The 27,209-nt window shown below is 45.7% G+C and overlaps 1 protein-coding gene across 1 annotated transcript in view; it reads right to left on the bottom strand.

Annotated features, from left to right (window-relative positions):
• Positions 1-13,127: 13,127 nt before the first annotated feature.
• LOC146859134 (uncharacterized) overlaps positions 13,128-27,209 on the bottom strand; it is a 2,052,335-nt gene continuing 2,038,253 nt past the window's right edge. Inside the window, exon 104 of the mRNA XM_085649806.1 lies at positions 13,128-15,149. Within this exon, the coding sequence (XP_085505932.1) occupies positions 14,239-15,149 (911 nt within the window). The 3' untranslated portion in view covers positions 13,128-14,238. The remainder of the gene's footprint in view (positions 15,150-27,209) is intronic.

Here is a 27,209-nt window from a genome sequence, read left to right as displayed (position 1 = left end):
CACAGTCACTTTAAAATGGTGTAAAACAAAGACAAGTTGTTGTTATTATCCCATGTCTATGCATGACTACATGCATGGATAAAGCAAATCATAAGTTTTGATCATTTATGTTTGGAATTTGTATGAATTATGTTATCAGCTGATCTAAAATTATGATGTTTAAGTTACATACTCTAAAACGCCCTTCTTTAGGAATAAGACATTCCTCCTAAAACATGCAGATGGGATGCACTGTTCAAGAAGTTCAAGGTATGTGATCGCTAAATGTCAAAAAACCCTCTCCCGGTGTGGTATTGACAAGGATATTCAAACAGGAGTTGGCAAAACCAATAAGTTTGGTCTTAGGCTATGACTACATGATCAGTGCCATGTGCAAATGTCTGTTTGTAGAGGGACCTGAATTACAAGATGTGTGATCATTATGAACCCCTCGCAGCCCCTCCCCCATGATTACAGCAGGTCAAACCTGCTGAAATGCATCGGGGAAAAAGACCCAGAAAACATCTAAAACATAAAGAATTGATTGTGTTAAGTACCAAGGATGCGTGCTCTGCCTCATTACCAGGATAATTGTATTTACCAAGCGAGGTGAATAATCCACTCTATTCCTCATTCTTTGAATCTGGGCTTTAGTGTTCTAATGTATCCAAATACCAACATGCAGAAATGTGCACCGAATATTTAGCCATTTCTCTAAGACCTTGTTCCCTATAAGGTCATTAAGATGGTCATCTTTCAGGTAGGGTACTAGCTGTCATTGAATTTACAGACATCTGCCGCTTTGAGTCTGGAAGTGCTACGTCAGAGATAGTGCTTTTTCACTGTGCATTTATAAGTGTTCTGATATGTCACTTATATCCAAAAAACAGAATATACTGGGGTCAATTCACAAACGATTTTAAGAGTAGGGGATGTCGTAAGTACTACAGGAGTAGTATCTTACCTATTTCTACATGCTTTTGTAAAATTTATTTTTACACATGCCTTACTAAATCTGCCCTTAATCGTCCAACTACCTATTAGCAAAAATACAAAGAAGGCATATTTTTATTTATTGTGCAGGAATATTACAATTTTAGCTGCTTCTTTGTGCAAATCAACAAAGGGATGTGGAAATATATAAAGAGTACCTCAGGAGTACTACTTTACGTCCTCCAAAATGTCTTTGTGGATAAGCCCAGTAATTATGGTAAAATCAAAATATGTTATTATATCAACATCTAAAAGATGAAAGCTCAAGATCCCCTTGCTGGGGCAAGCATCTGTGGTGAGCTCCCACTCCAAGGCTGGCACGTTAATCATTGCATCAACTTATTTAACAAGTTTTGATCAGAGGAGTTAACTAGGCCTTTGCTACCAAATTTTACAATGGCCTTTGAAAAAACGTCTATCCTCTATGAGGCCATGTGCCAACCCACCGAGCCACTTATACAATTCCCAACATTCTAGTGGCAAAGCCTAAAATATCAATTAGGGATAGGCTTGGGGGCTGGTGCCACACCTCGCTTGCCCTTTGGTACCCCTGACACTCCCATTCCTACCTCTAGTTTAAGGAGTGCAGAGGCAACAGCTGAACAGAAAGCAAGTAAGGCTCTAAGCCATATTTTGTTGCTTTCTCTCCCTTTATCTTTTCTGACCCCACAGTTGAAAATAAGAGTTGATTTTTGCAGTAAAAGGGAGAACAACGGGTTAATTCAGTGAAGTCAGTAGAGGAGTCAAATGGGCTATGATGTCACTTCCGCTAACCTGGCAGCTCGGCAAATCATAGCTCATTAATATCAGACTTTGCGGCCTGCCTGAAAGCATTAAACAAAGATAGTTTGTCACATCAGATTGCTCTTTTTGACCTTCTCACCTTCAGGTTTGGCAGAAGTACCTGCACACAGCCCCCTCCCATTCATCTGCCTTCACCTCAGTTAATGCTCACGTATCTAACCATGGTATGCTTAGAGTCTAGAATATGAATCTGAGATGAATGCTCTCAAAGTCAAAATAGAAGCATTCCGGGCAACCAGCTCTACATAATGACCAATTTAAATGATGTTTTACAAACGTTTCATTTAATATATTATTCAGTACATGAATGGACGGTATCAAGTAATTTGCTGGTCTAATACCATTCCGCCACAAACCACTTGTAGATCAAGCGTGGCTACTGCACTTGTAGTGAATAAGGACAGGCCATGTGAGGGAATCTATTTGCAATGATCTACCATTGAGCACAGGTTCTTGTAGACATGCAGAGAAGTTTCTATCTCGATGCAACTGCTTTAGTTTATTTAGACTGATTGGCTTGTTCACTAGTTTCAAAAAGATCATTTTGAGGTCACCATCTACATTCTCAATGGTTTTCACCCCAAAATGTATCCATTTGAAGTTAGTGTTTAACATAGACTGGTTTTCACCCCAAAATGTATCCATTTGAAGTTAGTGTTTAACATAGACTGGTTTTCAGTCTTTTCACCCCAAAATGTATCCATTTGAAGTTAGTGTTTAACATTGACCAAGTCAGGATGCAAACTAAAATAATCATTTCTTTGAGTGTAAGGGAAGGCATTCCGCTACTGGGAACGTTATTTCGCAAGTGGGGGACAACATGTATTATTTCCCTCTTAATCCCAAATGTAAACCAGAGGATTTTCTGCTGATTTGAACTTTACTCCCGACAGAAATGTTTCTTTTTTGTACTTTAGGTGCGTGTGCACTAGGAATTTTTTTGTACTGCCATGTAAGTAACAGAACTAAGGAAACAGTAGCCATTAGGCTACACTCAAGAGTTACTCATGTTTTTGAGAGAGGGTAAATACTTGTTAACATGGCTAAATAATTAATATATGTACAATGAGGAAAACTCCATATAGCAAAGGAAAAAGAGAAAATATCTGTCAGTAGACTTGTTTTGATATATAAAAAATACTTTTAAAAAAGGTTGGCAACTCCACTACATCACCCAAAGTAATTTCATACTTTTACAATGAATACCCAGTGGAGTAGCAAAAGGGGTGGGGGGGCGGACCGCCCCGGGTGACCCGAGTTTTGGGGGTGGCTGCCTCCCCCCTGCTCATACCTGCGGGGCAGTAGACTCACGGGAATCACCAGCCCCCCGCCCCCCACTTACCTGCAGCCGTCACGGGAATTTGCTAGCACCCCCATCCCCCTCCAGCCCCCTGGCTCTTACATGCCGCCACGGGCAGCAAACGCCGGGGCACCATGGGCGGCCAAAGGTCTAGCTAAGCCACTGTAAATACCTGTCAAGTACAGGTTCATTCCTCTGTTAATTTGCATCTATTGGGGAGTTCACATGAAAAATAAAAGAAAACTGCTGCTGCAAGTCACTATGGGCCTGTTTCCGAAAGGTAAACGTAAACTCTCTACTGTTATAAAATTACTAAGAGTAAAATTAAACTCGTGGTTTATGAACACCAAAAACATAGTGAACTTACGCAAACATTTACCTGAGCAAAAAAGGCATTGTTAGAAATGTGACACCGGGGGCCCTACAATATATAGGGTGCACTTCACCCAGTTTGCATACGGTGCACCATCAATCAGGTGCGCAGGGCTTAAACAAGGAAAGTGTGCCCTATTATGTTCAATGTGCTGCCCTATGGCAGCCGCAAACTTGTGCTGCCTGTGGGCCAGCGCATACAAGTGAAATACAGAGCGGCTGCTTCAAAGCTGTTCCATGTTTCACTGTGCAGGTGGCAAGAGAGATCCCTTTGCAGGTGAAAGCAGTGAGCGACTGCACCGGCCTCCAAGGGGATGTCTGGGGGGTCCATAGGACCCCCCTTTCCTCACTCCAGAGGGCTACCATCATAGGGCGCATTGTCAGTGCACAAACTTTTTGTGGCGCACTATCAGTGCGCCTCCTGACTGTTTCTTTGACTATGCTCCCCTAATATGCCCCCATGGAAATGAGGCAGCACCCTCTTGAGATAACGCTGGAGTCAAATGTGGGCCGACGCTATCTGTATTACAGAAGGAGCCGCACAAGCATCTGCGGCACCCTCTGTAATATCAAAGTGCACCAGGGGCGCAAAAGCAGGCGCACATGCCCTTTGTGCCCAGGGGCACTTTCTATAAAACAGCACCAGTTCCTTTTTAGGTCTCGCCTGACCCAGCGCATGCGCTGGTCTGGTGAGACTTTTTGTGAGGGCTCAAAAAAGTGCTACTATGGCCAGCCTAGAGCTACAGTGCATGTGCGCGGGTGCGCGCTTAGGAGCAGAGGCACCATATGGCAAACCTTGTCATGCTCATTAAGCGCCCGCGATCACTTTCACTTTCGCCCGCGATGTACTCAGTCAATAGAAGACACAAGACTCAGATTACGTAGGCTTCCAGTATGTATGATGTTCCGAATTCAACCTCAAACTCGACTTTACTTTGTATCCTCTCACTCGCACACATGCCGCTTTACCCCTGCCCTATCATTTAGATGACACTCACGCTCGCAGGACCAAGCCATGCATCTTGAAGGCAGAAGTCACTTTGCTCTTCAATTTGTCTGTTGCCATCTTCCCATCAGACTTTTGTGCCACTTCAGACACTAGGCCGCCCTGTCTACATATGGTAGAAATAAAAAAGGCACTAGATATTCTGCCTCACTAGCTATTAGAAAACGGGCAATACTTGAAGCAGAAGCGGAAAGCCTTTTTCAGAAGACCAGGTAATATACTTTTACGGCATATAACCATTGAAGTTGGTAAAATATCAACATGCATAAGTTTCCGTTTTACTATAAACTTTCTTTTGACGTGAACATAATACAAATAGTAAACAAAATAATGACATTGAACTTTTTCTCCGACGCAGTACATGTATTTTAATGTTTCTCTATGGATTTTCTGTCGTTTGTAGTGACTTAAAGCCAATAAAATGCATTCACCTTGAATAAAACTGTCCTTAAACGTATTATGCATATATATTGCACACTGCTACTGCCGCGACAAGATGGCGGCATAATTTATATTAAGTGACGGACATCAAGCAGACGTTCTTGGAACTGCACATAGGTGTTTTTTTGCTATTTTATATAGCGCTTTATCGGACCAAGGGCATTGAAGTGCTTTATATGAGCACCAGTTACCACAATGCACAAGGTTAGATTTACATATTCCAGTTAAGTCCTCTGCGCAGTACATACACTAAGCGTTAAACGAACAGTTATATGAAATTCGAAAGTTGAGTTCGTGGACTATGCCTTCCTGCGCAGAACGATGTTCTAGGGTTTCACGTGGGTCTCCTAATCATATGATAAAATACGAATTGTATTGTATTTTGTAAGATGCTTACAAACCCCTTCGATTCAGAACAAAATTCTAGGTTGTGCGTAGTATCTGGTGCATTGATGATTATTTCCTGCGATTAGAAGTGGCAGTAAAACGGTGAAGCACACACACACACACACACACACACAACCACACCCCCACACACCCCCACAACCACACCCACAACCACACACACAACCACACACAACCACACACACACAACCACACACACACAACCACACCCACACCCACAACCACACGCACAACCACACACACACACAACCACACCCACACACACCCATCCACACAACCACACACACAACCACAACCACACACACACAACCACACACACGCACAACCACACACACAACCACACACACACACAACCACACACACACATAACCACACACACACCACACACACACAACCACACCCAACCACACATCCACACACATCCACAACCGCACCCGCACCCACAAACACACACACAACCACACACAATGACACACAACCACACCAAGCATTGGCATAGCCAATAGGTCTCACCTTTGGGACCTTATAAGTGTTTAGCCACGCAACAGTTGATGTGGTTGCACCAAGGATATTGTGCTGCATCACTAAATACTTAGAAGGTCCCAAAAGCGAGACCTATTGGCTATGCCAATGCTTGTTTAAGAGTGGGCAGTGGTCCGTGAGATCACTGCCTGCTCTTAAAAAATGTTTTCGTGGCCATTCACAAAGGGTAAGTGGTGCCCTGGGGACCCCTTCCCATTTGCAACTGGCTTACAACCAGCCACGGTCTGTGCAGGTAACAGCGGTGGGGCCGTATGTGGGAAGATTTCGAGGGTTGATGCAGAGGGAAAATTAAATAAATAATACATTTTCCCTCGTCATTGTCAGTGGGAACCCACCCCCTCCCCAACCCGGCCGGACCACGGCTGCGTACAACCTACTTGAAGTAGGTGGTAAATTGCAAATGTTTTGCGACCGCATTCCAGTCGCAAAACATCCATACATCCTCCTGCGACTCACTATTAGGAAGGGATGGCCTTAACACAACCATTTCTTAATACCCACTTGCAAACCCTATTTTGCAAGTCAGTAAAAGGTTACCGACTCGCAAAATTGGGTTAGTACATGTCAAGGGGCTATTTAGCAGTTACTAATGGCCCAATTCTCTGTTTGAGACCTCTAAAACCTTTTGTACATGTAGCCCTTAGTCACCACTTCACAGTGCACATGTTTCTCGTGACCACTATGCCATCTGCAGCTTGTCTCTCCATCTTACTCTTCAGATCTTTTTGCAATAGTTTTCTGATTCTTTTGCTACTGTTGGGTGGCGCTCGTCTCTGGTTTCTCAGAACAAGTTATCCTTTAGCAAAGGCTTCCAACTCCAAACTGGAGGACACTGTTAAATTTGCTTGTTATATTCAATAGTCAAGAGTTGGCTGTTTCCAATTGAAGCACAGCTGATAGCAATCAGAATAGCAACAAGCATTGGCATAGCCAATAGGTCTCGCCTTTGGGACCTTATAAGTGTGTTTAGCCGTGCAACAGTTGATGTTGTTGCACTAAGGATATTGTGCTGCATAACTAAATACTTATAAGGTCCCAAAAGCGAGACCTATTGGCTATGTCAATGCTTGTTATAGACTGGCCAGTGAGCGAAGATTCAGGAAAAAACACAATGTGGACAGAAACAGGAAACAGGAAACCTAAAGCTTATTCTAAAGATATTTAAGATTAGAAACCCACAAAAACCAAAACCATTAAGAAAATGCTTAAATCAATTTAAATTTAATTGATCAATTTCAAATATTTAACGGGCATCATCTTTTCTCCCACTATTTTAAATGGTAAAAGAATAATACTGATAGTTCTGATGTCTTAATGGTTCACTCTTCTGAACCATAAATAATAATGAGAATACAAAGGTAAGACTTTGGGGAATAGGACAGTAAAGAGTTACTTATGTTTTGCAGTTTTGTGCATGGGTATGTGCTTCCTTCCTTCCAGAGAATCCTCAACATGAGAAAGAGCTTCAGACTGTACTCCTGAAGAACCAGGGAGGCCAGATCATAATGTTAGGTGAATGCATTAGGAGAATGCATTCATACAAAAAATATATTATGGTAAGGAACTTTCTATCTAACAGATGCCCCCCTCGGGCAGATCCCCTAACAACGCCCTAGCAATAGACAGAACACCAAGTGAGTATCAGGAATAAGAGGACAACTGAGCTAAGAATACTTCTACCTCAGACCAGAATATACTTCTCCTACAATTCTATTTAGGTACCAATGCCAAGTGTAGATGCTGAACAATGACATTGTAGCTGTTGGAGAGATATTCAATTAATCATAGATAAAAGTCACATCAACCTGCAGATCCGAAGTTCCAGCATTAAATCTAGTGTAATGGACCCTGATACCCTACATCTACGGCACAAAGCAGATAACACTCTCTGATGCAAAGCACCATCCATCTTGAAATCATTCAATAGCAATGGCCCTTACCATAGATCTATTCCGTCACTCTCAGCACATGTTATGCTATGTTAATCGCACTTATAGAGCGCACGGTTACCCTGGGGTGTCCTGGCGCTAAGCACTGCCAGCTGGGGAACATGAAGATGTATGCTACTGGGAAAAGAGCCATGTCTTCAGCCCTTTTCTAAAGTAAAGGAGATCCGGGGCATTCTTGAGATGAAAAGGAAGATCATTCCATGCCCTAGAAGCACAGGTGATGAAGCTCCTGCCTCCTTAATTGACTTTTTTGAATGAGGGGACTAGAACTTGTTTAGCTCCTGTTGAGCGTAACATTCTTCCAGGGACGTACCATTGAAATTTATGCCTCAGGAAATCAGGTCCTGCTCCGTTGATGGCCTTGAAGACGGAACAAAGTGCCTTGAAGCATACTCTTTGTTTGCCCGGGAGCCAATGAAGTTGCCTAAGTTCCTCCTTAAAAGAGACAAATTTCGGAGTCCCTGACAGCAATCTGGCCGCTGCATTTTGGGCAAGTTGAAGCCGATTGATATGTTGTTTTTGGGCATTAAGATATAAGCCATTATAGTAGTCAAGGCGGGACATTATAAGGGCCGTTACCACTGTCTTAAGGCTGTTTTCAGTGAGAAAAAAACGTAATTTTTCTTATGAGTCTTAGTGCCAAAAAGTAGGCCGAAATCACCATACTTATTTGGTCACCCATGGTGAGTTTATTGTCCACCAATACCCCAAGATTTTTTGCTTTCCTAGTGGGTAAGGGGCAGGGTCCAAGGTCTTTCGGCCACCATTCGGGTGTCCACACAAGTGGATTGTTTCCAAACTTTATGATCTTGGTCTTGCTAAGAGTTAAGTTTTAGACAGTTGGACGACATACAGCCAGAGATGGCACCCATACAGTCATGGAAACATGCCCCTGTTTCATTTTCCGCCCACCCAGTCAATGACAACACTATTTGAGTGTCGTCAGCATAGGAAGTGAGTTGGAAGCCAAAAGATCTAATGACTCCTGCCATCGGGTGTCACATAGATATTGAAAAGCGTCGGGCTGAGTAACGAGCCCTGTGGCACCCCACATGGGAGGGAGAATGGTTTTGACATATTACCGTCCAAGTCCACCGTTTGCAATCTATCAGATAGAAATGATTGCAGGGGTTTCCATGCTTGTCCTTCTATTCCTACGTCAGACAGCCGGTCCATCAACACTTCGTGATGGACCGTGTCGAAGGCCGTGGACAGAACTAACAGGATCAGTATGGCATTGCCTCCCCTATCCATGGCCTTTCTAATTTCCTCCGTGGATTTAATTAGAGTCAACTCAGTGCTGTGGTCTACTCTAAACCCATATTGAGATGGGCCAAGGGAATTATTAGATTGAAGAAATGCACTGAGTTGGGTGTTCATGGCTTTTTCCAGAATTTTGGCAGGGAATGGAAGCCGTGAGATTGGCCTATAGTTGCTGGGGTCTTTTGGGTCCAAGGTCTGTTTCTTCAACAATGGAAGAACAGAGGCCTTCTTCCACTTTTTGGGAAATGTGCCTGAGCTAAATATAGCATTCAGCAGGGGTGTAAGTGCCATTCCGATAACTTCTGGGATTTGTTTGATAACCAGCGCTGGGCAGGGATCAGTGGGGGCTCCAGAGCGAATTGAATTCAGAAGTTTAATCGTTTCAGGTATCTCCAGGGGTGTAAATTGTTCTAAAACCGGTCGAGGGCAGGAACTGTCAAGTCCGTCCATGTGCAGGCGCACTTATGCCCTTTTGTCGGCTTGAGTGAACGAGGAGAAAATGATTTCTACTTTTTGTTTAAAAAGTCGGCCAGTTTATCACAGAGTTCAGGGTTGCTCTGGCTCTTGGGGACATTAAGGGTGGCAAGTTTTTTTTATAGTTTTAAAAAGTTCTTTCAAATTAGATTTAGCTAATGCTATTTGCATTGTGAAAAACTTTCTTTTGGCTTCTAGTAATAGCTGTTTATAGGTGGTGATGCTGTGTCTGTAAGTTTCCTTGTCAGCACATGCATACCTTCTCTGCCAAGCACGTACTAATTGCTTACAGGCCAGTTTTTTGGCTCTAAGTTCCTCAGAGTACCAGGGCGCTGAGGTTTGAGCCCGTTTGGGGATCCACTTTTTTTTACAGGGGCTAAATAGTTGCAGGTTGCATCTAGCCATTGTGTATAGGCTGATGTGGCCTTTTCCACTCCTAGGGGGAGAGGGAGCATAGAGCGCCTTAAAGTTTCTCCTAATTTCTTAATGCCCACTCTTCCCCAGGCCCTAGTTCTAATAATGAATGAATGAATGAATGAATGAATTTGTACTTGTATAGCGCTTACCCCAACTGGGGTGTCCTGGCGCTGTACTCATACCGCTGTGGAACACTTCCTGGCTTTTCCCTGTGAAATGTCCACTCCTGGTCACCCCCAAAGTGAAGCCAGGCATCCCAGCGCTGTTGGGGCCGTTGTGGAGATTAAGCAAGCTATTGCCCAGAGTTGCAGAGTGGGACCCATAATTAGAATAGGCACCGAGGCGAGAATTATCAGGTCCAAGGAAATTGAGCCCAAGACCTGCTGAGGCGGGAATTGAACCCTGGTCCCGGGCCAGACCTCTTCATCAGGGTCTGCCGCTCTAACCATTGAGCCACACTTCTCCACTGATAATGATAATGATAATGGGTTGGCTTTACACTGGCTAAATTGCCCCCGCAACTCTTCAATTCAAATTGAATAGCACAGTGATCAGACCACTGAAGAGGGAGAACTGAAGTGCAAACTAGGTCTTGGTTATTGGAATATATCCCATCCAGGGTGTACCCTTTTTCATGAGTCGGGACCTTCACCAACTGCTTAAGATCTCCAGCCCCCATAAGTCGAGAAGTATCTGGATCCAAGGGGACCTCCAGATGGAAATTAAAATCTCCCAGCACCGTGTAAGAGTCTAGGCATAGCCCTTCCTCAAGCAGGGTGCCTAGTTTGTCCAGAAATCCGCTTTTGGAGCCAGGTGGACGGTAAAGCATGAATGAATGAAGAAGGTATTTAATAGAGCGCACTGTGGCCAAGCGGCTTCCTGGCGCTAAAACCTGATCAAGACTCACATAAATCCATCCGAAGAATTAGGGAGAAAAAGCCTGAGAGAAAAGGAAGGTTTTTAAAGCTTTGCGAAAATGGGAATAAGTGGGGATAGAGCGAATAGAAAGAGGGAGACTGTTCCAGAGCTGAGGGGCCAAAACCGAAAAGCGAGTGCCCCCGGTTCTGGATTTGCGGAAGCGGGGGATGTACAGGAGAGACAGGGAAGAAGAACGAAGGGTGCGACAAGGGGCATAGGAAGAGATAAGAGAAGTGATGAAAAGAGGAGCAGAACGGGAATGAGCCTGAAAGGCTAAACAGGCCAATTTAAAAAATGATCGAGAGTGGACGGGAAGCCAGTGAAGGGATTTGAGTACAGGAGTGATGTGAGAAGATTTAGGAAGGGAAAAGATGAGGCGGGCAGCTTGGTTTTGAATGGCCTGAAGTCGGCGAGATTGAGAAGCAGGGATGCCTACATACAGGCCATTTCCGTAGTCAATGCGGGAGATGACAAGAGCAGTATACCTTTGAAGGTACTATAATGTGCTGTGTGAATACTAAAAGCTATAGCCTCACAGGAAGTATTGGAGACAATATGGAAAGTAGGTTCCATTGAATCATGGTAGAAAACTGTCAAACCCCCCCTCTTTTATGTGGTCTATCCAGTGCATGACAACGAAAACCTGGGGGAGTTGCCTTCACTAAATCTGGTCCAGATGCACTATCTGCCCATGACTCAGTAATGAAAGCCAACTTAATCTCATATTCATCTAGTAATAGTGAATATTCTGTGCTATGTTTAATGAATGATCTGGCATTTAATAGGATGCATTTTAAAGGACCTGCATCAGCTACGTTTGTCTTCTTAGCTGGACTAACACCAGGACTAGTATTTGGGAAGTGAAGGACATGGAGGCGGTATAGCCGGCCGCTGGGGCATATGCTTTCTATGCCGTTATCTGTCTCCTTTAGCGGAATCGGAGGGCACCTACGTGTTCCCTTTCCAGGATTCAGCCTAAGTAACTCTCCTTTAGTGAAGCTCATGAGATCTGAGGATAAATGTCCAGGGGGACTGGCCCTGTGCCCGCTGCGTGCGTCCGCTGCGCATCCGCGTCAGCACGCTGTTTAAATTGCCTAACGTCCCACCACTAGACCGCTACCAGCTGTGCAAATGGCAAATTGAGCAGCACGTTTGCAGCAACAGGTAAATAAGAGTTTTAAAAGTAATAAAAAGGCACTTGTGGCAGTAATAGTCTCCTGTTGGCGAGCATTGAATACAGCTTTGCCCAGGCAAGACAGCGCTGTGCATCAGTGTCAGCGCGCTGTTTCAATAGCCTAGTGTCCAACCAGTAAACCGCTAGCAGTTAAAACGGCGGCCCGTCGGCTCCTTCCGCCTCCCTCCCTTCATCCTGTACAAATGGCAAATCGAGCAGCACGTTAGCAGCAACAGGGAAATAAAAGAGTTTTAAAAGTAATAAAAACGCACTCGTGGCAGTAGTAGTCTCCTCCTGGCGAGCATTGAACACAGCTTCGCCCAGGCAAGACAGCGCTGTGCATCCTCTGATCATGCCCTCATCTACATGACCCTTAGACTATCACCCCCACCTCTTTCACCAAGTTTCGATTCGCCCATCTTCAGTTGAAAAATGCCACAATGGTCCAATCCTGCTTATCTCAACAAAGTGGACGATGACTACACTATGTCAGCGTTTCCTATCTCCTTGGATGACCTCAACAACATACTGCACCAAACCTTGGCTTCCATGATGTCCCACTCAACAACTTTATCTCTCTAGCATTCCACTAACAGATATCTGAAAACCAACATGCAGTCCCTACTACGCAGTTGGCTACCTAAAGTAGAACATGTTAAAGCATTTATAACCTTTTTTGTAGCCCGATTGGTTAAATCGTAGGGACAGCAACACTGACCACAGGGGTTTCAAGAAGCTACATAAGGTTAGTAAGTGCCACGGATACCGAACTCTAAATAAAAACAATGTTACAAAGTATTGACACCTGTCTACCACTAAACCACTGTACTACAAATCATTAGAATTCCATTACAAAAGAAACAGCATACAGAGGATCCATTAGAATTCAATAGAATAGTATTTGCCTTTTGCCATCTTACCGATATAGAATTGTGGACTACATATATTCCTCTACAATAATCAATTGCAGGCCTTTTACTCTCTGTTATACTATAATTAGATAGATTGTATGCACACATGTTTACAGCCAGTAGGTCAGTGGAATATGGAAAGCATTATTGAACGCAAAACGTGTTTAAAGTATTTTAATGAAGTATGAATCCAACTATTTTCACAATATATATATTTCTTTAGGCTACAGAATTACTCTAAACCTAGTAGAACAGCAGATGCACATCATAAAGCGATAGATTTTTGGAAGTTAGCTGATTTTTTTTTATAGATTCTCAAATAAATAGTGTTACTTTAAAATGTAAAACTTACAAAGTGATTCCCTAAAAACATTCCTCCACCTGTAAGTAAGCCACACTGGCTACCTTCTTAGCAGTTGTAAGGACACTTGAGTGTAAGTACCAGGTTAAAAATGCTATGCAGGATGCAATGATAAAGAAGGAGTAAAAGATTACAACATTTATGATCTGCATACGATACATGATTGGAATTAACAGTCTTTAACCTAACCATATATTTTTGTAACACCTTCCCTGCGCATTTGCTTGCCTTTTAAGGTCTAGCCTGTTGCAATACCATAACATATCACAAAGAGCATGCTTTGGGTCAACCCCTTGCTCATGACTGGATCTGGATAGCTTTATCGTTCGTTGGCTTCCCTTCCTATTCCAGAGTTATTTTCCCCACCCCTGGAGCATTTCGTATTAATTATCTTCCGCACAATATTAAGCTTCATTGTTTTCCCTTTTTTAAATACTTTATGCAGGGGCCTGGCAACTCCCTTCCCTGCTTGTCGTTGCTCCCCATCCTTTTCGTTCACTTTTTCTTGTATTTTTTAATTAATATGTTAGTGAAGGCCCAGCAGCAACACCCTGCTCCCAAGCTGCTCTTTTAATTTCCATCTTGGAAAGTCAATAAAGGTTTCAAGATAGGTGCACGCATCAGGAGCCATGCTAGACATTCTGTTTTCTTTTATAATGCCAGTGCAAACAAGCATTGGTCTGTTCATAAATCTGTTGCCTTTGCCACCGAATGGCAGGTACTTTCATGTTCTATGTGTGGGTAATAGTAGGAGTATATCAAAGTCTTATATCTGGATAACAGTGCGGGAGTTGAGGGGAAGAGAGAGTGATGGAGGCCTTACCAAGCATCACATAGAGTGCGTAGTATGTGTACTATTTTTTAATGAAATTACATTTTATGGTGTAGGCAATATGTTATACAAAGAGTTAAGCATACGGTGGACCTGTTAAAAATTGAAATCATCCTCGCTTTCGCTCTCTGCTGCGGATTCAGTAATGAGACCTAAAAAGGAGGTAGTAGTAACCTGGGGGTTTTCATTATATTCAGGACTCTCTAAGTCTCTTTCAGGTGTATCGTTGTCGCTGCCATTATCATTGTCTCTGCCAGGTTGGCTACTACCTGCCGAATGGTTCCTCAATTCAGCATCTCCAAGATCAACTATTGTAGGTTTAGTTTCAGCACCAACCTCATTTTCATAATCATGTTCATATTTTTCATACTTATCATCATCGTTAGGCTCATAATCAAAAGAGTGGTCGTCTCCAGTCTGGTCATCTGCATTGACATTTAACGCATGATCACTTTCCATCCTATTATCTTGGTATGTCTCATAATCCCCATTTTCGGACCCATTAACAGTAACAGCATCCCCAGCATGCTCCTCACTGGAATCACTACTGCTGTCACTGCTCTCAGTCCTAGTCACCTTATTCTCCTTCTTAACATCTTCGTAATCTTTATCATTCTTTTCAACAAAGCTGGAACTCTTTTGAGCGAGCAGTTTGTTTTGTTCTTCATCAGAAAATGATATCTCTTCCCTGCTAGACCCCTGACTGTTCATACTCTCTAAAGGCAGTTCTTGGAATGTTTCTAGATCAGTCCTCGCCGTTTCCTCATTGGTTGTCCTGTCAGTACTCTGATCTGCAGAAGATGGCTGTTTTATCATTTCATTTAGATGTTGCTCTGTATTTGATGCCTGTGCAATAACGGAGGATGGGAATAACACCAAGCTATCTCTGCCTTCCTCGTTTTGATGCTCTTGCAAAAGATCCATATCTTTCTGAATGTCTTCCGTTTGGAAATCCGTTTTCTGTTTTGAAGAAGGGGAATACTTTTGGTCCGAGTCCAAAAAAATATCTGAAATATAAACGAGAATTTGCAATTAAAAACGTGTTTTTCCGACTACTGGACATTTCATATTTTATTTTTAATGCTTATTGATAATATTAACATGCCGAATGCACCCTGCGCTAGAAAGTCCCAGGATTACAGTCTCAGGCACACAGCTGCAAACTGCAAAAAAAGTTATGGTCTGTTATAAATGTTACAGATCAGCACTTTTATTTCCCTCCTGCAAGAAAAGTACCACTCTAGAACAATACACAAACCTAGTTATACTGATGGATAGCTAAATGGCATAAAATGTTCAAGTCAGTGTGAGGGTGAAGAGTTGCTTTTATTACACATTTACTCTTTGTGAAAAATTCCTTTTTGTCTATGATCACCCCCAATTATTTTCCGACTGGTATTGCTGTTTTTTAATTCTGCACATTGAGGTACTGCTTTCCAGCCCCAGTGTATGTCAGCCAACCCTTAAAATATGATTAAATTGGCAAATCTCCAAATGGATTGTTTAACGTTCAAGCAAGGCCACTGTATATGGTGCAGTAAAATACACACATAGCATAGTACATTTAAAAGTCACCTGTGGATTGCAGCACATGTTGCAGCTTTTAAACCTGCAGGCAAACCTGTCCAAATAACCTTCTGACAAGAAAGAACCCTACTTTCAAATATTAAATAAGTCGTGTCTAAATGGACCTTGTAACCTACAGGGTAGGGCTACTAGTATTTGAAAGTAGTACATGCAAGAATGCAGTGTTGGCATGTGCTTACAGTGACAAGGCTTCAAAAGCATTTTGTCTGCAAACCTCTGGTAGCTGTCCAATGAGAGAAGCTAAAGATCAAAATAAAATAATAACTCTACAATTGTTGGTTTGGGACACGCTACCAAAATGATTCCACCACTGTTTTTAATGTTTATTAAAAATCGATTTCACTGGTGAAGTCAGATTCTTTTAATAAATATTTAGGGAAAGTAACTTCTAAAAAGATACACTTTACCCACTTCAACCTCTAATAAGCTACTTAGCATCGCCCTACCAGTAGCTGGGCTCTGTCAGTACTTTCCCTCAATGAGGTATGAAACTTGCTCCCTGAGCAGATCCGATGGCTTAGGCCTTTTGGTAGGAAAGCCTGCATATGAGGTATGTGATTCCTATCAGCTCAGGAAGGTCAGCTGGGGAGGATTCAAAACTTCATGAACATGAAAGGGACTAGGGTGAGGCCTGTCCATGCATAGTTAAGTGTAAAGGGAGACCTGGGGAAGAGAAGCCTTTGTTCCCTGGCTATCCCTCGTAGCCAGCTTGACATCATACCAGTGGGACAGGAAGCTGGTCCCAGAACCAGTTGGTGTAGGTGAGGAGGAGGAGACTGCTCATTTCCTTAAACACACCACTTGTGACACCTCACCTACAGATCACCAGGACACACCTAGACTTGTTGAAGAACAGAAGAGGACAGAGCCTGTTGTCTTTGATCTATGTGGAGATCTCAAGGGGAGGTCTTACACCCACTTGTACTCAGGACTGAGAAGTGGACTCCAAAGATTAGTTGGACACAAGCTGTCAGATATTTTTCCTGCAGTGAACAGTTGAACAGTGACAACTGGACCTGTAATGGAGTCTGTTGATGACCTCTGCTGTAGTGCCCCCAAATACTGTCCCTAAGGTCCTGAGATGCTTAGAAGGGGCCACAAGGAGCTGCTCTAGAATGGCTGAAAAGTTGCTACTGGGAAACATTTGGACTTCCAAGACCTCAACAGCATCAGCGGGACCTATTAGCAAAGTTGTCTGATTAAGAGCGCTCTTCATTGGATATAGAAAATTGTCCCAGTCCTCAGTAAACTGTTCACTAAATCCCTGTGAAAAAAGGATATGCTGTAAGTATCCTGTTCAACATATGGGTGAAAAACAGCCTCACACCGCTCTCTCTAAGCAAGGGTATGACCAGCATCGTCCATGATCCCTTCAAAGCTAAATTCCCAACTTTTTACATTTCTGTTCAAAAGATCACAATCTGCCCTGTTGGAGAATGATGAGCTTCAAAAAAGAGACTAAGTCCAAAGGTGTTCCGCCCAAAAGCAGCTTCAGCGAGAGGGCGTCAAAGATCTATTTAACTTTGACAGGACTTCGCCGGATATAGCCCTTCCCTGCTGGAGGATTATGTTAGACCAGGCACCATTGGCATGGGTCTCCCTTCCATTTTTGCTGTTGCCTCTGATGTTTTTGCTGGTTTTAGATGCCTTGGGAACTGTGCCACTGCTATCAACTGCCGCAGTGCAAGTGCTCCCTATGGTAAATTGATGTATGTATTAGTGACTCAATAATTGGCTTATTTGTTTTACTTGTCAGACCCTAGTACAGTGCACTGCGTGTGCCCAGGGCTTGTAAATCAAATGCTGCTGGTGGGCTTGCAGCACTGTTTGTGCCACCCACAGACGCAGCTTGTAAAGTGTGTCTCAGGCCTGCCATTGCAGAGCCTGTGTGCAGTCTGTGACTGCCATGTTGACTGGGCAAGTGCACCCACTTGCCAGTCCCTAAACCTTCCCTTTTCTTTATATCAGAAACCCCTAAGGGTGCATTGTAAGTATAAGGTAGGACATGCCCTGGTGTGTGTGGCATGTCCTAATAGTGAATTACAGCCATTTTCGTTTTTCACTATTGCAAGGCTACCTGTTCCCCATAGGCCTGAATGGGCAGTTTGATTGTAACATCCTATAATCCTAACTGACCCAGGGAACATGGTAGAATTCGAGTTTAGTATGCCTGAACTCAGAATGCTAAAATACATCTTTTAGTGAAGTTGGTTTTAACATTCTGTGTTTGAAAATACCACTTTTAGAAAGTAGGTATTTTCTAGCCTAAGTGTCCACTGCTGTGTCTATTACATGTCTGGTTTGTGAGTGACAGGGGCTGGGGGATTCCAGGAGACAGGGTGAGTCAGCACAGTGCTGAATATGCCCATCTGCATGTAGAGTGGTGGGAGGAGTTGCACCTGGGGCTGAATAGGGCTGTGCCTGCCTTCCACAATGCTGGCTCCACCTCCTGTGGCGCGTCTGATGGCCCTGGCCCACACTGTTAAAGGAAAGAAGGAGTCCTGTAAACAAGTGCTCCAAGACTGACCAGAACTGGTTTGGACTAGGCCCAGGCATCTCTGCCTTCAGAGAACAAAGAGAATACGAGTATAAATAATGGGCCCAAACTACAAGACTTTAGATCACTTCTGGGAAACAAGAAGAACCTTTGCTAAGGAGAGGAACCAAAGAGAGAGACTGCAGGAGGAGACTATCCCTATGCTGTGTGCTGTTTGTGGATTGGCCTGCAGTGGTTACCTGATGCCAAAGAAAGGAGAAAGGACTTTGTGCTACTTTCATCAACTTGTAAGAAGAGCTCCAAAAGCTTGAACTAGAGCTTGCCTCCTGCCTGAAGTCTCAGGGATACAAGACTTCACCAACCAGCTCCTCTGAGTTCCCTTGCTGGGAATCGGAAGTGCCTGCTATTGAGCTGGGCCTTCTAAGAGCCTGCGTGTCCCTGGGAACTGGAAGAGCGACTCAAGACAAAGAAGCGTGATGCTGCCGCAGCAGCTGTCGTCGCATCGCCAAGAAAGCGCGCCGCCGCTACCGTCATCGCATCGCATCGCCAAAGCTCCTCGAATCACTGGAGAAGAGTGTCGACGTCGCAGCAGACGCCGCCGCATCACTGGAGAAGCGTGTCGCTGCCGCAGCAGCTGTCGTCGCATCGCTGAGTAAGCATGCCGCCACTGCCGCTGTCGTATCGCCGAAGCGCCCCGCATCACTGGAGAAGAGTGTCGCCGTCGCAGCAGATGCCGTCGCATCACCAGAGAAGCATGTCGCAGGGCCTGTCGCAGCCCAAGACAATTCACTGAGTCGCCGCACGGCCGTCGGGCGTTCACACATCACCGCTTCGTTGTCGCAACATCAAGAAGACGCCATTTTAGTTCATTGCACCGGGTCGTCATCGCATTGCGGCGTTGCTTGGCGCATCGCCACAGAAGCACAGTAAGAAACTGACGCATCACCTCCCCACGTGGTGAAGAACTGACGCATCAGCTCCTCTCCGGTAAGGAACCGACGCATCACCGTCCCCTACGCAGCAGTAGGGAACCGACACATCAGCTCCCCCGAAGCAAGGAACTGACGCATAACCTTCCCTGCAACTCTTTTGTTTGTTTCACGCTACGCATCCAAAGGTACATTGAACGCTAAGTGTCGCATTTACCATCTAAAGAGAACTAAGCTATTTCAACCATTCTAAAGTACAGTATTTTGGATTTTGTCGTTTGTGGCCTTGTGTTAAGCCTATATAAAGATACTTCTTTTTTATAATACAACCTGTGTGGTGTCCATCTGTAGTGCTGTCAGTGTATTACTGTATGTGTTCACAAATGCTTTACACACTGCCTCTGAGATAAGCCTGTCTGCTTGTGCCAAGCTACCAAGGGGGTTAGCAGGGGTTATGACTAGACGCAAGGGCCCCTATTTGGTCAAAGGTACCTACCTCTGCCAACGAGAGACCCCCAAATCTAACAGATTTCAACTTCCATTTCAGAGACTAAGGGCCCGATTCCGATCTCGTAAGGAAGGCCTCCAAACAGGATTTGTAAAGAGCAAATCCGATTCAGAGCCTATCTTTCCATCCGAATCGTCCCTGATTCCGAAAGACCAAGTACGATGCGAGTATCCCGTACCCACCGTGCAAATCATTTACAAACTCAAACCTGTCCGTCCAACACGTTCATAGCCGAATCCTGCCGCGCAATGGAGCCGCTTTATGAGTGCGCGAGTACGATGCAAAATCAGACAGATGTATCGACTCAGTCTCATCGAGACGAAACGGCTGTCGGATTCGGATTTCGGGGGGTCCATAGCAGGCCCCCCTTCACCCAGCGCCCTCCAATTTGGTCTCAGGAGGGTGCGCATGAGTCCCCACGATCCTAGCATGCATAGTGTGGCGGGCATCATTCAGTGCCTGCCACAGGGTGTATGCTTTTCCCCACCCACCCCTTTTTTGCTATGGGAGCCTGTGTGCGTGTTGGTACACAAGCTCCCATAGAGTGCTATGGGAGTCTGAGTGAGCTGATTCCGTAACAATGCAGTTGCATCGTACTCGCTCGGTCAGACTGCATGCAAGTCGGTTGGAAAGCATTCCCGATCCAAGTCGTTTGCAATGCTTTCCCAACGAGATCAGAATCGGGCTCCAAGTCGGAAGGTAAAATCTTTGGCTGGGACAACCTGCTTATGTTATCCAACCTCTGTTCCAATGTGGTCAACCTGAAACTGCACCTAGGTCCATGACTTCTGGTTGGTGCTTTCCTTTTTCATGGTGCTCTTTGCCATAAATCTTTAAAAATTCATATCTCCATGCCTTTATTGTCTTTAAGTCATTTTTCTGTCATTATTCATTTTAGATCATCCTATGGCATTGTTATTGTGCAGTGTTTTGACTTTTTAATTGATTTGGTATTGCTAAATACTTAGCACACTTTTCCTTTAGTTAAGGTAGTCTGCTCTGTGCTACAGAGGCCAAGTTTATTTATTGAATGTGTGTGTTGGAGCGGATAGGAATTTGGACTTATTACTTGGGAAAGACTCACATCTTCCCATCTAATAATCGATGTCTGTACACTCTTTTAAATGGTAAAGATCGTTAGGGAGTGCTACAACCTCCACTTGCAGGCCCACATCATTTGTTTCAAGGAGTCTAAAATGCAGCATTAGAGCTTATTGGGACTTGAAAAGTTAAGAACTTGTCTCAGACCCCAGAAAACCATTCACTGAATACCTTTTAAAATAGACTATTCGGGGCGCGTGGCTAGCAGCCAAAGCAAATGGCCGCTGCCTAGGGAGGCTCCGCGACCGAAGCAACTTCCCCATCGATCCGATGACTCATCCGGCGGTGCAGGACGCCCCACAAATAGCGGGTGAGGCATTGGAAGCCTTGCGGAAACGCATGAGTGGTTTCCGAGCCCCAAGCGTACCTTAATAAGCAGCCTGCGTCGTAGACAAGAGACGCGACCTACGAGGTACAGTGGAGCCAGGGCTTTGCATGGCCCAGGGGCCGCGGAGAACTGAGGGCGGTACTGACTGGCTCGAAAATACGGACAGGCGACACTCCAGTGACTCTGAGGCAGCCATTCTGCTCGAGGTCTGAGCAACGAGTGTGTGGGCAAGCGGAGTGAAGATTTGTGCGATTAATGCAATGCGCCGCGGGAGCAGTGAGTGAGTGAGAGGTGGCCCCACGGCGGTGTCGGATTCTGCTAGGAGGACGGCAGGGAGCGAAGATTCCCGCTACATGCCTGCTCGGGGAAAAGAGGTGCACTGACTGCCGCTGCGGGTACCAGTGCCAGTCACGGAGGCGCACTTGAGACCTGCCGCCTGTTTTTGCACTGTGGACTTTTTGGCGCCCACACACGCATCGCCCATTTAACGCCATAGGAGCTGAGCGTGTACACACCGGGACCTGTGCCTCGAGCTGTAATGCTCCCTGTGGAGGTGCTGAAGATAATCCTTGCACTTGCCTCCTACACCCTACCAAATACCTATTTGTTACTAACACCGCACTGCCTATAATGCACAGCCAGCCTAGCAGAAAGTAAGGGCCTGCTGCAATTCTGCGGAGAGCCTTGCACGTTCTAAGCGCTGCCGACTGTAACTGATAAAGCGTGGGCCCCAGATGACTGGGAGAGCGCAGTGAGTAAACCTCCAGAGCTAGATACAGGAAGCCAGCACTGAAGCGCCCAGAACTTTTGGAATAGTGGTGCATTGAAGCATAACTAGAGGACTTAAATGCGCAGATACGCCAGTACTCTCGGTAGACCTCCCCAAGACATGTTCTCAGGCACTTGCTGCAGGGTGTGGGCACAGAAAAACCGAAAGGCTGCGCGTGACAGTTAGCTCTGCGGCAAGCAGCTGCGAATACTGACGCTTGTCCGCGCGGCGTAGAGTGCTCTACTGAGGACCAGCTACAATGGAGGGCCGGGGTCAAAGAACTGCGCAGCAACTCTAGCTCGACAAATATGCGTACAACAAAGATACGCCGGACCACACAAGGTTGCAAACTGAGCGAGGGAAAGCCTTACGAACGAGAAACCTGCAGAAGTCACTTTGCTGGATATCATGATTACTCTGACTAAGCTCCAAACTACTGTGGGGTCGATCTCTTCGGACATTTCGTTGCTCCGTGATGACTTCCAGAAAATGGCCATGAGGATGACGGAGGTTGAAACCACAACGGCGACTCTCTCGACAGATACCGCTGTACTACAGCGCCAGGTCAAGCAACTGGAAGTGGATAACAAACTAATGGCGGCCAAGCTTGACGACCAGGAAGGCTGCTCGAGACGCAACAACGTCCGAATTATAGGCGTACCAGAAAAGGCAGGGAGCCCTGCACTGGACTTCTTTGTAGAAGACCTCATAAAGAATCAGCTACAACCATGAGGTTTGTCCAACTTCTTTTCAGTTGAAAGGGCCCACCGAGTACTGGGTGGCAGACCACGACCCGGGGTCCCCCCCGGCCTATACCCGCCTACATCTTCAGCTTCCGTGACCGCGATGCGATCCTCCAGACGGTGCGGATTGCTCCTCCAATTCGTCTTGAGAACTACACTGTTACATTCTTTCCCAATTACACGGCGGTAGTGACTAGGCAACGTCGCAGCTTTCTGGAGGTCAAGAAAGAAATGAGAGCCAGAGAGCTAGAGTACTGCATGCTATTCCCGGCAAAGTTGCGGGTAGAAGCTGAGGGAAAACTTTGGTTCTTCGAGGCTTCAGAAGAAACCCATGACTGGCTTGAGGGATGGCGCCCGGCATCCGGGCCTAAACAACAAGGCAAGAAGCAACACCAGCGGCTGCTGGAGGACGCGTCTCCGGACTCCGGGGACTCAAGCTCAACAGAGGATACAGTGCAGGCAAAAGGCGAACGCTGAGGATAAGGTCTGACCCTGTGATTCTATAACTTATTTGGAGAGACTCTGCGAGACTGAAGGCGGGGCCCAAAAGCGGGGCCGACTTGACTGCAATGGACCAACGCTTGTGTTTGGAATGTTGTGAACGAAACACTATCCGGCACCCCCACTGGGCTGGGACAGAGATTTTTGGTTTGAACAATTAGCCTCCATAATATTCTTTGACCATGGGGATGATGTGAGATGATCGTGGCACTACTCTCTACCCCATCACGCAAGTACAAGTTATGGGGAAAAAGCACTCTGCGATGTTTGGGTGGCAGGTAGTTCTAGGTCCGCCGAGCAGGGAGGCAGGGAGGGGGGATCGGGATGGGACCAGTTTAATGTTATGACTTTTCCAATGTTGCAGGTACATGACATATATGCACAATGCATACATGATGTTCATATTACAATGCTCTGTAAATTCTCCCATTTATGATGTAATAGATCATATACATGACAACCCTGGCTGACTCACTGGCCGCAAGATCACTGACCTCTAATATGCAGTGCCCCCCTCCCTCTGTTATCTCAATGAATGTAAACGGCCTTGGGGACAGGATAAAGAGAGGACTGGTCTTACAATATCTAAAACGCAGGGCGCCGGCAGTGGCCCTGATCCAAGAATCGCACCTGATGGGCTCAGCCTGCAAGGCCCTAGATAGGTGGGGTTTTAAAATTGTGGTACACTCTGCATTCACTTCTGGGTCACGCAATGTAGGCGTCATGACTAACAAACGCTCCCCGCTCATAATCACTGTGTCATGGACAGATGATCAGGGGCGCTTTGCAGCTGTAGCATGTCAATGGGAGGGTCGACCATATATCATAGTGTCAGTCTATATCCCACCAGCTCTGCATCGGGTGGCCTTCCCTGCTTTGGGTAAATTCCTACTTAAACTCCCACAAGGCGAGTTGATACTGGGGGGTGACTTTAATGCCACGGTAAATGCAACCATAAACCTATAGCCCCCTAGAGATCAGAGTGGCACAAATCTCCGACTATCTGAATTCCTAGACGCCTTTGGTCTTGTGGATGCCTGGCGGTCGCAGGTCCAACAGGAGCGTCAATACACCTTCCTCTCGGGTGTCCATGACAGTCTTTCGGGAATAGACTACATTTTCACACTGATGACGGGTCTAGAGAGAATACTGGAGGTATCACACCTGCCTAGGGGTATTTCCGACCACTCCCCAGTTTTAATTCAATACACGTCTCATACTCTGGGACGATGGCACATATTTCCTATCTACCCAGGGTTCCTCAAAAACCCTAAGATATGGAAGGGTCTCTTAACAACCATGAAACAGTATTTTATGGAAAACGACCACTCAGTCACGTCCCCAACGACTCTATGGGAGGCATATTAGACAGTATTGCGTGGCCAAGCAATCTCATTAATCACATGCCATAAAAATGATCTGTTGCGCCACTTAGAGGCTCTGGAGAGGGAGGTGGGTCAGGCTGAAGAAGATCATGCCTCAGACACCAACGACACCACCACACACAAACTGAACTTGGCGAAACAGGACATGGACTTTATTTGAGAGGAGGCAAAGAGCAGGCTCACCAAGACCCAGCACACTATTTACGAGGTAGGAGATAAGGCAGGAAAGCTCCTAGCATGGCTGGATAAACACGAGAAAGCTAGTCGCTGGGTGGCGCAGCTGAGACTGAATAATAGAGAAACAACTACTAACCCGCAACAGATAGTTCATGCGCTAGCGCTCTATTACGAGACAATATATACATCTGCCGCCAGGGCCACGATAGAAGACAATCTTGCATTTCTCAAGGATATCCATATGCCTACTCTCGCCCCTAGTGAGATGCAAGAGCTAGAAGCAGATGTGACGTCAAAGGAACTAACACTAGCTATAGGTGCATTACACTCTAAGAAGGCCCTAGGCCCCAATGGCATACCTATCGAACTGTACAAAAAAGCAGCGAGCCACTTGGCCCCACGTCTGCTGGAGATGTATGTAGACAGCCTGGGTAAGGGGGAGCTTCCACGGGATCAACGTCTAGCAACAATAGTGGCGATACACAAACCTGGGAAACCCCCACAGGAATGCACATCTTATCGGCCTATTTCCTTGCTAAATGCAGGAGCTAAAATACTGGCTAAGACGCTGGCCACCAGACTACTACCCTATCTCACAAAGTTGGTGCACCCGAATCAGTCTGGTTTCATGCCAGGCTGCAACACGGCTCTTAACTTGCGACGACTCCATGGAGTCATAGCACGTATACCACTCATTGAGGAAGACGCCGTCATTCTCTCCCTCGACACGCGCATGGCATTTGATTTAGCTGTCCTCAAACATTTGGGATTCGGTCCCAAATTCTGTGCATGGATCCAATTACTCTATGCAAAACCCCTGGCACACCTGGTGGCGAACGGACGTATCTCAGCTAACTTCCCCTTGGGAAGAGGGACAAGACAGGGTTGCCCCTTGTCCCTGCTTCTGTTCGTGCTGGTGCTCGAACCATTGGCAGCCTGGATAAGACGGGATCCGGTCATTCGGTGGCTAAAGTGGACGGAGGGCTGGGAAGACCGCATCTCCTTATATACAGATGATGTCCATATTATGCCACAGCCCGAGCAATTCATGGAAAAAAAACTAATTGAACCGCACGGATGGTTCCGCCGTGATGTGAAACATTGGTGCTCCCTACAGCTGACACTGTTGGGAAGAGCCGCCCTTATTAAAATGATGGCACTCCCTAGATTTCTTTACGCCCTACAAAACACCCCGTTTCCGGTCGGAAAACCCGCCTGCATAGCCATGCATAAATTAGTAAAAAGCTGGTATGATGGTGGAATCGCCCTTCCAAATATAAAGGTATACTACTGGGCCTCGCAGCTCACCGTAATAAACCAATGGATACACGCACCGCAGGAGGAACCGGCGTTATGTATGGACAGATATGTCCTCGGTACAGTGAGCGTCATGGGAGCACTCTCTAATAAGCATCGGGGGACTACCCTTATAGGACCAACAGCACACACAGTACGTATATGGTTCACTACACTTCGCGCCCTTGGCTGGGAAGGGGTTATAACGCAGGCCACACCGCTCTGGGAAACCCAACGCTTAGGTAAACTACGCATTAGCAAGGGCTTCAAACAGTGAGACCTCATAGGAATTTCCCAGGTGGGAGATCTGTGGAAAAACGGCAAGATCATTACATTCGCTCAGCTCCAAGAAACATACAGGATGGCATCGACGGAAACCTTTTGTTACATGCAGATTATACACGCACTCCTGAAAACTATTCCTCTGGGTACTGAGATCTCAGTTGCATCACCATTAGAGGATAGACTATTAACGGAACATATGGTTAAAAAAGGCGATCTCCCAAACCTACCGCAATATTATAAATAACCAACCGGACCCCACAACAACCCTTAGGGACAGGTGGCTGACCGACATTGGGGAGTTGGACGAGACAGATTGGCAAGAAGAACTTGCTTACCCAAGAGAAGTGGCAATACCCTCTAAACTAAAGCAACTGAAAATCCTCCATCGAATCTACTATACACCCACAACTCTGTACCGGATAGGTCGCACTGACACACCACTCTATCTGAGGCAGTGCGGGGGGGCTAGGTACCTTTTATCATATACTCTGGGACTGCCCGGACACTTCTCCCGGTACTGGGAGGCTATCATGCATACCATCTCGAGGGTGGCGGGAGCTACCGTTGAAACGGAGCCCAAGAGGTGTCTTTTAAATATCTGGGAGCCGACAGACCTAAACCAAATGGCCCAGGGCTGGGCGACATTGGGTATAATGATAACGAAGAGGAACATAGCTCAATATTGGGGAGCAAGACTTCCCTCCTACCGTTAGTTGAGCTGTGACATGGATGGCGCAATGATAGCGGAGAAGACAGTATATATACACAGGAGGTGCAACAAGAAGTGGACGCGGGTTTGGGGGAAATGGAATGCTTTCAGGGGAAACATTTGTGATCCGCCACCAGATGAGTCGCTGTCAGATATTAGTGACTAACTTTGCAGATCGGGGACACTGCGGCACTCTCAAAATCTACATAAATGCACTGAATAGATTGGGAGGGAGGATTACGAACCAGAGCA

The sequence above is a fragment of the Triturus cristatus genome, chromosome 3_2, assembly GCF_964204655.1.
Source record: "Triturus cristatus chromosome 3_2, aTriCri1.1, whole genome shotgun sequence".
Taxonomy (NCBI): domain Eukaryota; kingdom Metazoa; phylum Chordata; class Amphibia; order Caudata; family Salamandridae; genus Triturus; species Triturus cristatus.
The sequence above is the reverse complement of the archived record's forward strand: the minus strand, read 5'-3'. Positions and strand labels throughout refer to the sequence as shown.